Source organism: Pogoniulus pusillus, chromosome Z, assembly GCF_015220805.1.
Source record: "Pogoniulus pusillus isolate bPogPus1 chromosome Z, bPogPus1.pri, whole genome shotgun sequence".
NCBI classification, from domain to species: Eukaryota; Metazoa; Chordata; class Aves; order Piciformes; family Lybiidae; genus Pogoniulus; species Pogoniulus pusillus.
This window is the reverse complement of record NC_087309.1, coordinates 6582739-6596004: the sequence shown is the minus strand read 5'-3', so window position 1 is coordinate 6596004 and position 13266 is coordinate 6582739. Positions and strand designations below refer to the sequence as shown.

At 46.1% G+C, this 13266-nt stretch overlaps 2 protein-coding genes across 4 annotated transcripts in view; both read right to left on the bottom strand.

Annotated features, from left to right (window-relative positions):
• The window catches only part of RPL37 (ribosomal protein L37), a 472830-nt gene that overhangs the window by 91099 nt on the left and 368465 nt on the right, over positions 1-13266 (bottom strand). The gene's annotated exons all lie outside the window — the stretch shown is intronic.
• Positions 1-13266, bottom strand: part of C6 (complement C6) — a 39312-nt gene that overhangs the window by 4928 nt on the left and 21118 nt on the right. Inside the window, exons 9-15 of the mRNA XM_064176836.1 lie at positions 12841-13007; positions 10998-11223; positions 8979-9150; positions 6418-6529; positions 4791-4923; positions 2247-2438; positions 1046-1136 (exon numbers count right to left, since the gene is read on the bottom strand). Of these exons, the coding sequence (XP_064032906.1) occupies positions 1046-1136; positions 2247-2438; positions 4791-4923; positions 6418-6529; positions 8979-9150; positions 10998-11223; positions 12841-13007 (1093 nt within the window). The remainder of the gene's footprint in view (positions 1-1045; positions 1137-2246; positions 2439-4790; positions 4924-6417; positions 6530-8978; positions 9151-10997; positions 11224-12840; positions 13008-13266) is intronic.

The window sequence follows — 13266 nt, the reverse complement described above, 5'->3', positions numbered from 1 at the left end:
GCTGGGGGATGGGTTGAACTGGATGATGTTGGAGGTCTCTTCCAACCTGCTTGATTCTGTGATTCTGATTCCCAAAGAGACAGAGCTGACCTTCTGTTTGTTCCTGAGTCAAGCTTATACATTTATCCAACAAAACCTCTATAGGATAATTCACTATTCACTCAGAGGCTTGGTGGTCTGCTCATGGTTATGCAAAGAGACAGTAAATCCAAGTCTTACGTATTTTCATATGATCTGGAGCCTGAAACAGTGCACTTTGCAGCATGTTCATCTGAGAAGAGTGAATCTCAAGCACATGGACCTCCTTCAAGATGATGACAGTGAAAATACAGAAATTAAGTGGAAAGAGTTGTGATCTCCACTAGTGGATGGTAATGTAGATCAAAAGGATGCACCATGGTGTGCCATTTGGTCAATGTCATTGTTTGTTTATTCCACAGGGCATAAATGGAGCTCTAATTTGGATACTGAGGCATTTGGATACTGACTGGCATCTTAGCAGAGAGTAGCAATGGATTGCTGCTCTCTTTTGCTGCTCTGGGTTGTTTTGCACTTGTTTTGTCACAATGGACTCTTTGTCTATCAGTGGAGAAATTTCTGCTGGATTTTTTTGTATGTTGTTTGTTGGTTGGGTTCACAGGATCACAGGATGTTAGGTGTTGGAAGGGTCCTCCATAGGTCATCGAGTCCAACCCCCTGCCAGTGTAGGACCATAGAATCTATCTCAAGTCACACAGGAACTCATCCAGACAGGGATGGAAACTCTCCAGAGAAGGAGACTCTACAAACTCTCTGGGCAGCTTGTGTCAGTGCCCTGTCATCCTTACAGAAAAGAAGTTCTTCCTCATGTTGAGGTGAAACTTCCTGCTCGCTGTGCTGTAGTTTATAGCTTGTCCTACCCCTTGGTTGTTTGCTTTTTGGTTGACTGTTTTGTTTTTTTTTCCTTATTGGGCTGTTTGGTTTGTTTGTTCTTGTTTGATTGTTTGGTGGTTGTTTTTTTTGTTGCCTTTTTTTTGTGTGTGTGTGATTATAGTACTTAACTTACCCACAGTCCTCCTCCGGGGACATACAAACACAGTGAGATCCAACCTGCTTTTGTCCTGGATTGCAAACACCTCTACTTTCAGCTTGCACATCTGTAACAGAAAATCTAGAGTTATTGTAACTGGCAACAAAGCAAACAGAAATATCTTAGGCTCTTGTAAAACTTGAAACTGATTCAGTTCTGTTTATCTCATATTATTTATCTTCAAAAGCTATGGTTGCGATTCCAGTAGCATACACCAGGCTTTGTGTGATGGTTTGGGTGTTACCCCCCACACACACTTTGGAAATTACCCAGACTAGACTCAGCCAGCTCTGGAAATATGAATGCAGCTTATATTTACAGCTAGCACAATATACAAGCAGCTATTTACAGTATATACAGTTATAGACAGAAATAGACAAGGTAAAAGGTAATACAGAAACACAACTCCCCTCCCAGAAACCTGAGTCCCCAGGAGGGGCTCTCAACCACCCCTGCACCTTCCCCCTACCCCAGTCCCAAGGAAGAATGGAGGTTCAGCCAGGGGGTTAGGAAGCAAAGTGGGTTAGCCCAAAATGGAGGGTGAGGTTAGAGAGATGCAGCTCAGCCAGCAGCCCCAGCGAGAGTGATTATCTATGTTTTTATTTCTTGTTCCTACACATCTCAGCAAGCCTATGAGCAAAGTAGCCATCATCATTGTTTCCCTTTCACAGCCTCTGATCTAGTTCTTCTCACCAGAATATTCTAGCTAGCTTCAAACTAGCACACTTTGAAAAGAAATTACCAGAAAATCCAATACAAGAAGAGATGCTGAAGTTTCAGTGGAACACTTTCCCCCACTTTGCTTCCATAAAGCCTTGTTAACAGATGTAGACTTTGTTTCACAGAATCACAGAGCATCACGAGCTGGAAGGGACCTCAAAAGATGATCTAATCCAACCCCCCCTGCTAGAGCAGGATCACTTTAAGAAATTTTGAACAAAGCAGTTTCTATATCTCAGTTTCATAATTAAAATGTTCAGTACGTTGCACCCCAAAATCCTGAATACAGTGCAGAAGTATGGGGTTGAAACTGTGTGGCACAAGGCAAAAGCAAATCCAATGAACACTTGCTAACTTGTCTTAAAATCTTCTGCCTCCTGGCTTTGTTCAGCTAAAAGAGGTTGTGTAGTTAATACTGGAAGTACAGAAACAGTGAAGTGTCTACAGGCATACTAACCTTTTTCACAAGTAATAGATCTCAAAATAGAGGGCATCCAGGACAGGTCTTCCCAACAGGTATACTGTGTTGGACCAGACACTATAAACCCAGCTGCACAGCTCAGTTCAACCTTTTCACCAATGCTGTAGTGTTGCTTGAATGGGGAAATTGTGACACCTTTAGATGTTGGCAGCCTGAGGCACATTGAAGCTGTAACAAACAAGAACAAAGAGCGATTCTTGGTTTTGTTGTATATGGGTATCCACGTCAAGTCATGCTGCTTCCTCTGGATAGCCACCAGCACAATGTGCCATGCTGGATCACAGATTCAGAAAGTCACAGAATCATAGAATCAGCCAGGGTGGATGAGACCTCCAACATCATCCAGTCCAACCTAGCACCCAGCCCTAGCCAGTCAACCAGACCATGGCACTAAGTGCCTCAGCCAGGCTTTTCTTGAACACCCCTAGGGACAGCGACTCCACCACCTCCCTGGGCAGCCCATTCCAATGCCAATCACTCTCTCTGACAAAAACTTCCTCCTAACATCCAGCCTAGACCTCCCCTGGCACAACTTGAGACTGTGTCCCCTTCTTCTGTTGCTGGTTGCCTGGCAGAAGCGACAAACCCCTACCTGGCTACAACCTCCCTTCAGTTAGTTGTAGACAGCAATGAGGTCAGCCCTGAACCTCCTCTTCTGCAGGCTGCACACCCCCAGCTCCCTCAGCCTCTCCTCATAGGGTTTGTGTTCCAGGCCCCTCACCAGCTTTGTTGCCCTGCTCTGGATACTTTCCAGCACCTAAACATCTCTCTTGAATTGAGGAGCCCAGAACTGGACACAGCATTCAAGGTGTGGCTGAGTACACTTGATTGTCATTCAAAACTAATAAGCATTTAACCCAAGCCTGCAAAATTTCAGTGCACAGCAATGGACTTTTAAAAAACACTTTTCAGTATCCAATGACTACATGATTACAATGTTATTTCTAATGTAAGTCCATTTTAGAGCTTAAACATAACCAAAGTGGTGTTAACAGGATGTTTTCTATATTTCTTTTGTACATGAAACTACTAACAAAAGAATTAAAAGGAATAGCAGTAGAAATGCTCCTGAGTATATACTGGTGATTGTTCAATCATAGAATATAGAATCAAGCAGGTTGGAAGAGACCTCCAAGATCATCCAGCTCAACCTAGCACCCAGCCCTATCCAGTCATCTAGACCATGGCACTAAGTGCCTCATCCAGGCTTTTCTCGAACACCTCCTGGGACGGCGACTCCACCATCTCCCTGAGCAGCCCATTCCAATGCCAATCACTCTCTCTGTGAAGAACTTCCTCGTAACATCCAGCCTAGGGTTGTTGATTTACTGTGGTGATTTTCAAGGCAACCTGGCATCATCGAATCATAGAATGGTTTAGGTTGGAAGGGACCTCAAAGATCATCCAGATCCAAACCCAGGGAACCCCTGGGAAGCAGAAATACCTCCCACTAGAACAGGTGGCTCAAGGCCACATCCAATCTGGCCTTCAACACCTCCAGGGAGGGAGCAGCCACAACTTCCCTGGGCAATCTGTGCCAGTGTCTCACCACCCTCACTGCAAAGAATCCTTTCTTAACATCGAGTTATTATCCTCCCTCTTCCAGTTTAGAACCATTACCTCTCCTCCTGTCATTACAAGACCTTGTCAATAGTCCCTCCATAGCCTTCTTGTAGACCTCCCTCAGATACTGGAAGGTTACTACAAGGTATCCTCAAATCTTTCTCTTCTCCAGGCTGCAGAGCCCCAGTTCTCATAGCCTGTCCTCGTAGCAGAGCTGCTGTAGCCCTCTGAGCATGTTCATGGTCTCCTCTGGACTGACTCAAGCAGTTCCATGTCCTTCTTGTGTTGAGTGTTCCAGAACTGCACACAGGACTGCAGGTGGGGTCTGAGGAGAGCAGATCCAAGGGGCAGAATCCTCTCCCTTGCCCTGCTGGCCACACTGCTCTTGCTGCAGCCCAGCACAGATTGCTGTTTGGGCTGCACTCACACTGCAGGCTCCTGCTGAGCTTTTCATCAGCCCAGACCCCCAGGGCCTTTTCCTCAGGGCTGCTCTCACCCAGCCTGCATTTGTGCTTCGGATGGTGGTGGTAATTAGAGACACATATTCATTTAGCATTAAAAATAAAGTAGAACAAAATCCTCTAGGAACACTTCTTTTCAGCATAACTGTCATCAACTTAAAGATATCTGTATTAAGTCTGGAAACAAAAGTTGAGACCTTCCATTAAAGGTATTTAAAAGTAGAGAAGACCCTCACAGCATTCCATCTGAGGTTTTTCTATAGCTCTGAATATTACAATACCCTCACAAAGCACATAACAGTAGCAATCCTGAATTGAAAGAGGAATGATGTGGTGACTCAGTAGGTTTTTACCTTCTCTACATGAAATACCTTCTTAAAATTCTATCTTTTCAGATGCCAATAGATACTCTTTTGTTAAAGCCTGTATTAAAATCCATTATGTTTTTTTTCCTTCCACTTCTCTTTTGTGGCTGGTCTAAATTACTTTTTCTTACGTTGACATTCAACTGGTTCCTGTGTCCAAGTTTGATCTGGCAGACACCGAAGGAATTGATAACCTCTGGGGACATAACCACTCACACAGACAATTTCAGCTTCTTCCCCAACAGCATATTGTGTCTTTTCATTCTAAAAACAAAAAACAAAAACAACCAGAAAGACATTAAAAAAATATACAGTAATATGACTGGACACTGTCAAAATCAGCAATGATAAAAGCCTGGTGAGAAGTTGCATTGAGTGCATGCTTTTGCTGCTCTGAAAAATGAGTCATCTGCTCACCTATGTGTTTTTCCAGCTAACTGGTGTCATGGTTACAAAACAGGTATTTGAGGACCATTCCTTGAAATGGATTTTACCTTCCCTGTGATTTGGTTCCTGGTGGAATTTGCTGCAGAGTCCCATAGCAATAGAACCATAGAATCATAGAACCATAGAATCATAGAATCAGTCAGGGTTGGAAGGCGCCACAAGGATCATCTAGTTCCAACCCCCCTGACATTTGCAGGGACACCTTACCCTGGAGCAGGCTGGCCAAAGTCTTATCCAACCTGACCTTAAACACCTCCAGAGATGGAGCTTCAACCACCTCCCTGGGCAACCCATTCCAGCCTCTCACCACTCTCATGCTGAGGAACTTCCTCCTCACGTCCAGCCTGAATCTCCCCACCTCCAGCTGTGCTCCATTCCCCCTAGTCCTGTCACTCCTTGATATCCTGAAAAGTCTGTCCTGGAGTCCTGTATACCCCTAAATTGCTCTCCCTCTGTGGCTTGAAATGGGAGGGGGAAAGCCACCTGGTTCCCCCCCCCTCGCCTGCCCTGCGGGTGTGAAGGGGGTGAGCAAAGGGGTCCTGCCCGCACGAGGAGTGCCCTGTGCAGTGCCCACGCTGGAATCGGGCTGGGATTGGCTGTGCCCTTTCATGCCTAAGGAAGTGGTAACTCTGCCCTTTGTCTAGAGAGGGTATAAATATAGGGGGGCCTCCTGCCTTTGGGGTTCCCGCCTTGGAGTTAGTTCCTGCCTGAACGTTGGTGCCTGTCTGAGAGTTCTCCCCCCCCTCACCTCGCCTGGCCTGGATACAGAAAGAGTTTCAAAGGACTGCTACAGCGATTGACATCCTTTGTAAGCCAACGACCCTTAACGATCCACCTGCAGCTGCTGAAAGGGAACGAGAGGGACAAGCTGCACAGCAAGTCAGCCTGATTGTGAGTTATTTTGGCTCAACTTTATTAGTAAGAAACCTGCTATTAATTAATAGCTAAAGCCTTTTCCAACTTCTGACTTCCAAAACAGTCAGATTATCGATGGCATCCCTGTAGATATTCTCAAGCAACTGAATCTGTTAATTAAGCTAAATCAACCTTTGTATATGTAGTTTTGGGGGCGGGTTTTGGGAAAATAAAATAACTCTATTTTTGTATAAAATTCCTGCCTCTGCCACATTAATCCCTTGCCTCCACAACAAAGTCCCTCCCCAGCTTTTTTGTAGGCCCTCTTCAGATACATGCACAGCAACATCCTGACTAGTGCAGTAGCTAGCCTGAGTATCAGACACATGTAGAAAAGAAGCTATAAAACTTGCCTGCTCTGCAAATACTTCTGCATCACTTGTTTTTCTTTCTTACCCTGATAAAGCCATTTTCCGGTGGATCTGGCCTGGAGCATCCAGATTCAGGTTCACCAGTCGACACATGCTCTTCTCTTCTGGCTTCATCATCATTTATACAATCAGCACCACTGAAAAGTAAAACACTGCTGGTAATGATGTACCTTAAGCATTGGCATCACCAGTGAACAATGGCAGAGTAGCAGGAGTTTTGGCTAGGAATGCTGTGTGTGCCATCCTATCTCCTGTGGTAAAAAACCTGCATTGCCAGTTGCAGGTGCTGATAGGAAGGGAGATTGTGGAAGCACTGAAAAAGCATAGAAGTAGGTCTACAATTTTATAACTACCAAATATTTTTAGAGTAAGAAAAAGAGTCTCTAAGTAATTTGGTTGGATTTAAGATAGCATAGCCAAAACTTGTTTGTTGCCACCCATCAATGGTTAAAGGAGGTTGATTCCTGGAGCACGGAGGTGTCTGAGATGGATAACAAGGAATTGAGGACCCATTGCTTTAAATCCTCTCCAATTCACTCCAGAAACTCTGTAGTCATTCCAGAAGGAATGATGAACAATCCTGCCTACATCTTGCTTCCAGCAAACAAAAATGTCTGAATCTGTACAAACCCTTGCTCTCAAAGCAGCAAGAAAGAGTCATTTTGTGCTTGGAATTAGGATATTAAGCCAAAACCATGCAAAATTGGTGTATCAGACATGTCCGAAGCAGCAACATTAAGAGCTTTATAGTTTCGGAGAAACTCTTTCTGAGTTCAGACCTAAGCCTCTAAGAGAGTAGGATGTATCCAAAACACAAATAAATAAAAATTGGCTTTTTATCCCTTTTAGCAAACCAGTGAATGATATAGACTTTATCATTATCACAGAGTCATAGAATCATAGAATCAACCTGTTTAGAAGAGACCTTCAAGATCATCCAGTCCAACCTAGCACCCAGCCCTGTCAATCAGCCAGACCATGGCACTAAGTGCCACATCCAGGCTTGAACACCTCCGGGGACAGTGGTGTTCCACCACCTCCCTGGGCAGCCCATTCCAATGCCAGTCACTCTCTCTGCTGAAAACTTCCTCCTAACATCCAGCCTAGACCTCCCCCAGAACAATTTGAGACTGTGTCCCGTTTTTCTGTTGCTTTTTGCCTGGGAGAAGAGACCAACCCCACCTGGCTACAGCCTCCCTTCTACTAATATTTCATATTCAATCATAGAGGCACAGAATATTTTGTCTGGAAGAGACCTTCAAGTCCAACCATTAACACAGCACTGTGAGGTCATCACTAAATCATGCCCCTAAGCAACACATCTACACAGTCTTTTCAATCCCACCATGGATAATGACTCCACCACTTCCCTGTGCCAGAGGTTGACACACCTTTTGGAGAAGAAACTTTCTTCACAATGTCCAATTCAAACCTTCCCTGGTGCAACTTAAGGCTGTTTCCTTTCATCCTGTCACTTGATGCTTGGGAGAATAGACAATTCCCTGCTCACTCAAGTTCTGCACTGAGCTTTCAGGAAAGTCCTGTTTTCTCTTATATTCCAATAAGCCTGGAACTACCACAACCACAGAAATTAAGACAGAAAACCTGCCTGGTGTTTCTCCTTGGTAGTCACAAAGACATTTGGGCATCCTTAACTCCACCACACCACAAGAGAGATGTTGGTAGAGGGCAAGGAACCATGCAGAGGGACCTGGACAGGCTGCAGCGGTGGGGCCAGGCCAACTTCATGACATTCATCAAGGGTAAGTGTAAGGTCCTGCAGCTGGCTGGGTGCCATCCCAAGCACAACTCCAGGCTTGGTGGAAAATGGCTGAGAGCAGCCTTGAGGAAAAGGACCTGGGGGTCTGGGGTGATGAAAAGCTCCCCAGGAGCCTGCAGTGTGAGTGCAGCCCAGACAGCAACCTTGTGCTGGGCTGCAGCAAGAACAGTGTGGGCAGCAGGGCAAGGGAGGGGATTCTGCCCCTTTACTCTGCTCTCCTCAGACCCCACCTGGAGTCCTGTGTGCAGTTCTGGAACCCCCAACACAAGAAGGACATGGAACTGTTGGAGTAAGTCCAGAGGAAGTCATGAAGATGCTCAGAGGGCTGCAGCAGCTGTGCTATGAGGACAGGCTGAGAGAGTTGGGGCTCTGCAGGCTGGAGAAGAAAAGGCTTCAAGGAAACCTTGTAGTAGCCTTTCAGTATCTGAAGGAGACTACAGGAAGGCTGTGGAGGGACTATTTACAAGGTCTTGTAATGACAGGACAAGGGGTAATGGTTCTAAAGTGGCAGAGTGGTGGTTCAAAGTAGATGCTAAGAAAGGATTCTTTGCAATGAAGGTGGTGAGACACTGGCACAGATTGCCCAGGGAGGTTGTGGAGCATAGAATCACCCAATGTGATCTTTGATCACGTTGGGTGATTCTATGCTCCACAACCTCCCTGGAGGTGTTGAAGGCCAGGTTGAACGGGGCTTTGAACAACCTGTTCTAGTAGGAGGTGTCCTGCCTGTAGTGCAGGATTGGAACTGAATGGTCTTTGAGGTCCCATTCAACCTAAACCATTCTATGATTCCACGATCTTCGTACTTGTCTGTAAACAGTGTGATGGAACAGTCCTCCACTTCTTCCTTGTCCCCCTCACAGGGTTTCCCTCCTTTCAAGGGAGAAGGGTTATCACATTTCCGGGTCCTTGTTCTTCTGAAGGAAGCATCACATGAAGTCCATTCAGACCAGCACCCCCAGTGGCCATCTACAGCATCTGTAAGAGATAAAGCAAACCCATTTTTCATAGAACCATGGAATCAACCAGGTTGGAAGAGACCTCCAAGGTCATCCAGTCCAACCTAGCACCCAGCCCTACCCAGTCAACTAGACCATGGCACTAAGTGCCTCATCCAGGCTTTGCTTGAACACCACCAGGGACGGCAACTCCACAACCTCCCTGGGCAGCCCATTCTAATGCCAATCACTCTCTCTGACAACAACTTCCTCCTAACATCCAGACTAGACCTCCCCCGGCACAGCTTGAGACTGTGTCCCCTTGTTCTGTTGCTGGTTGCCTGGCAGAAGAGACCAACCCCACCTGGCTACAGCCTCCCTTCAGGTAGTTGTAGACAGCAATGAGGTCACCCCTGAGCCTCCTCTTCTGCAGGCTAAACAACCCCAGCTCCCTCAGCCTCTCTTCATGCAGATCTTTACATAGATCTGTACCATACCTGTCTCTTAAAGACACATATGGAAGGAATGGTGCTAAATTTGTAACAGCCAATTTCAGATTAATACAAATTATTACTCTTCAGAGAGCAGATATGTGGTGGATTGGGAACTCTCTCCCACACTATTTGAAATTTACCAGACCATCTCAGATGGTTTGGAAGTAAGATGAAGCTATATTTACATCATGGTAAAATTTACAAGCATATATACACAATATATAGGAGTATTTACAACTCGATACGAATTAGAGATAATACAGAATTCCAAACTCCCTCCTGAGCAAAAAATACTGCCCAGAAGGGATCAAAGCTACCCCCTCATACTTTTTTCTTCCCTCCCATCTCTATCTCAAGCAGGCAAAAAAACAGAGCAGAATCTAGCAGCAGCAGCCAGCAAAGCTAAAGTGATAGTTGCTGAGATTAGAGGTGAGATATCAAAACAGATTGAGGTTAATATGAAGAAATCAGATCCAACAACACAGACCAGACAGACAAAAAAACAGGGCAACATCCCAAGACAGAGTGAGAGGACACTCCTCACTTCCAGCCTGAATCTCCCCACCTCCAGCTTTGTTCCGTTCCCCCTAGTCCTGGCATTCCCTGAGAGCCTAAAAAGTCCCTCCCCAGTGTTCTTATAGGCCTCTTTCATATCCTGGAAGGCCACAAGAAGGTCACCTGGGAGCCTCCTCCAGACTCAACAGCCCCAACTCTTTCAATCTGCCCTTATAGCAGAGCTGCTGCAGCCCTCTGAGCATCCTCATGTCCCTTCTCTAGCCACACTCCAGCACATCCACATCCCTCTTGTAATGGGGGCTCCAGAACTGGATGCAGTACTCCAGGTGGGGTCTCAGCAGAGCAGAGTAAAAGGGGAGAATCACCTCCCTCTCCCTGCTGGCCACACTTCTGCTGCTGCAGCCCAGGCTCTGCTTGGCTTTCTGGGCTGCAAGTGCACACTGCTGGCTCCTGTTGAGCTTCTCAACCCCCAGTAACCCCAAGTCCTTCTCCATAATGTTGCTCTCCACCCAGTCACTCCCCAGCCTGTACTTGTGCTTGGGATTGCCTTGACCCATATGCAGAACCTTGCTCTTGTTCTTGTTGAACCTCATGAGGTTGGTTTATGCCTCATTGCCGAACAGCTCATTTCCTCTTACCTTAATTATGTAGCTAAGGTATCTTTTACCACATCTCAACATTTCTCCTGAGCTGTGCCTGTTTAGTTTGATTCTTTATTTTTAATCCTATCTTTATTCTTACATGTGCTGACCACAACCATGTGGTTCTGTTAACCAAGTGTTCTGGATTTAGCATGGGAAGGTTGTGTCAGGTTCACCTTTGACAAACAAATACTGGAAGGAGCATATTTACATTTTGGCAGTATCACCTCAAATACCTGATTGGTAACCTGGAGCTCGCTTCTCACAGTTTTTGCCATAGGTGCCAGCCTGGCACACGCAGAGGCACTCCATCCCAGAAAGCACAGGCCTGCCATTGTTGGAGCATGGGGCACACTGGCAAGGGTCAAACCTGCGCATGTATTCTGTCAGGGCTCTCCTCAGGTTGCGACGTTTGGTCACAGCGCATGGAATGTTCTTCACCAGATCCAAAATGGGTGACACCTGTTAAATATCTGTTCAGTAAGCAGTCATAGAATAGAAACATACAAGAATCATAGAATCAACCAGTTTAGAAGAGACCTTCAAGATCATCAAGTCCAACCTAGCACCCAGCCCTGTCAATCAACCAGACCATGGCACTAAGTGCCCCAACCAGGCTTGAACATCTCCAGGGACAGTGGTGTTCCACCACCTCCCTGGGTAGCCCATTCCAATGCCAATCACTCTCTCTGCCAACAACTTCCTCCTAACATCCAGCCTAGACCTTCCCTGGCACAACTTGAGACTGTGTCCCCTTCTTCTGTTGCTGGTTGTCTGGAAGAAGAGACCAACTCCCACCTGGATACAACCTCCTGTCAGGTAGTTATAGCCAGCAATGAGGTCAGCCCTGAGCCTCCTCTTCTCCAGGCTAAACAACCCCAGCTCCCTCAGCCTCTCACAGACACAGATGGTCCTGCTGAATTTCAACCCATGCAGGATTTTAAAGGCACCGGGGCATTTACATATTGAAGATATGTCACATAGGAGTCAGGTATGTTGGACGTTATACATGCTTTAAAGGCCATGACAGCTCTATACCTCTATACTATACTGTCTATACAGCTCTGACTTCCTCAATTTAGGGCTTTGTGAGCCAGAGGAAAACTCAGTAAAGTGAGACACCATATCTGAAATTTCAGGACATCACAGATGCAGTTGGCTTTGCTTATGCTCGGTCTGTGCCCTGTGAGACAGCCTTACACTGCTTCAGGAGCTCAGCAGCTGCAGTGAGAGCTCATCGCATGCTGTGCTCAGGCAGGCTGTGCTGCTACTGCTAAGCCAGCCAGGGAGGAAGGCTTTAATGCTAGCAAAATGCATGAAAAGAGCAGGACAGAGATGCCAGGAAAGCACTGCATGGTATCTGTTTAGCTATGTGCCATACCTCATATGTGCCTGACAAAGGAAAAAGAACAGGGAAGAGTCTTCCTAGCACCATGCACTGCTTTTATGCAGAGTAACTGCTGCCCACTTGCAAGCTCTTGCTGCTGCTGAAGTAATTAATTTGTATTCACAGAATCACAGAATGTTGGGGGCTGGAAGGGACCTTGAAAGCTCATCCAGTACAGTCCCCCTGCCAGAGCAAGATCACCTGTACCAGATCACACAGGAAAGCATCCAGGCAGGTTTTGACTACCTCCTGAGAGGGAGACTCCTCAGCCCCCCTGGGCAGCCTGTTCCAGGATTCTGTCACCTCTCACAGGGAAAAAGTTCTTCCTTATATTTCCATGGAATTCCTATGCCTCAGCTTCCACCCATTACCATTTGTCCTGTCATTGGGCACCACCAAGCAAAGCCTGGATCCATCCTCCTGGCACTCACTCTTTACGTATTTGTACAGATTAATCCCCCTTACTCCCAATATCCTCGGATGATGCAAGCCTGGTATGGCTTATAAACTGACATGCACAAGAAATAGTTCTAGTAAATGATTTGTAAGTTTATGTTATGTCCATAAGTTTATGCCTTCCTATCACGGACCATCGTCCCCATTTGAAAGACAGAACAGCTGCAGAACTCTCTGAAGAGCTGTTCACTGCTGAGTGCGTTACTAGTTCAGTGGTTTTCTTGTTCTTCTCTTACCTGAAAGTCAATCACTACAGGATTGTCCTTTGTTGACTCCAGCCAGTTGGTGTAGACTGTGTGTCCTGGAAAAGATCCCTTTTTCTCCCAGGCCAGAGCTGCTGCATACTCTGACCTTCCACCTTTTACCAGGGAGATTGACCTTTCTGATGACTGCAACATGGAACCTGAAAGGAGATTTAATGAGACACTCCTGGAAAATGCAAGGGATACAGCAGGCTCCTCCTGCAAGGCAGGATCATTAGTGCCAGCTGTAGATACCAGAGTAACAGAAATTGATCATAAAATGACAATAACATTCTAAAAGTGATTCAGTCCCTGGCCTTAGTTATGCAGAATATGATTCTTGCCATTCTTCCAGAAAATGCATCAACTTTATCCAGTTCCTGGGATACACTTCTGGCATTGCTAGGAAACCCATGGACC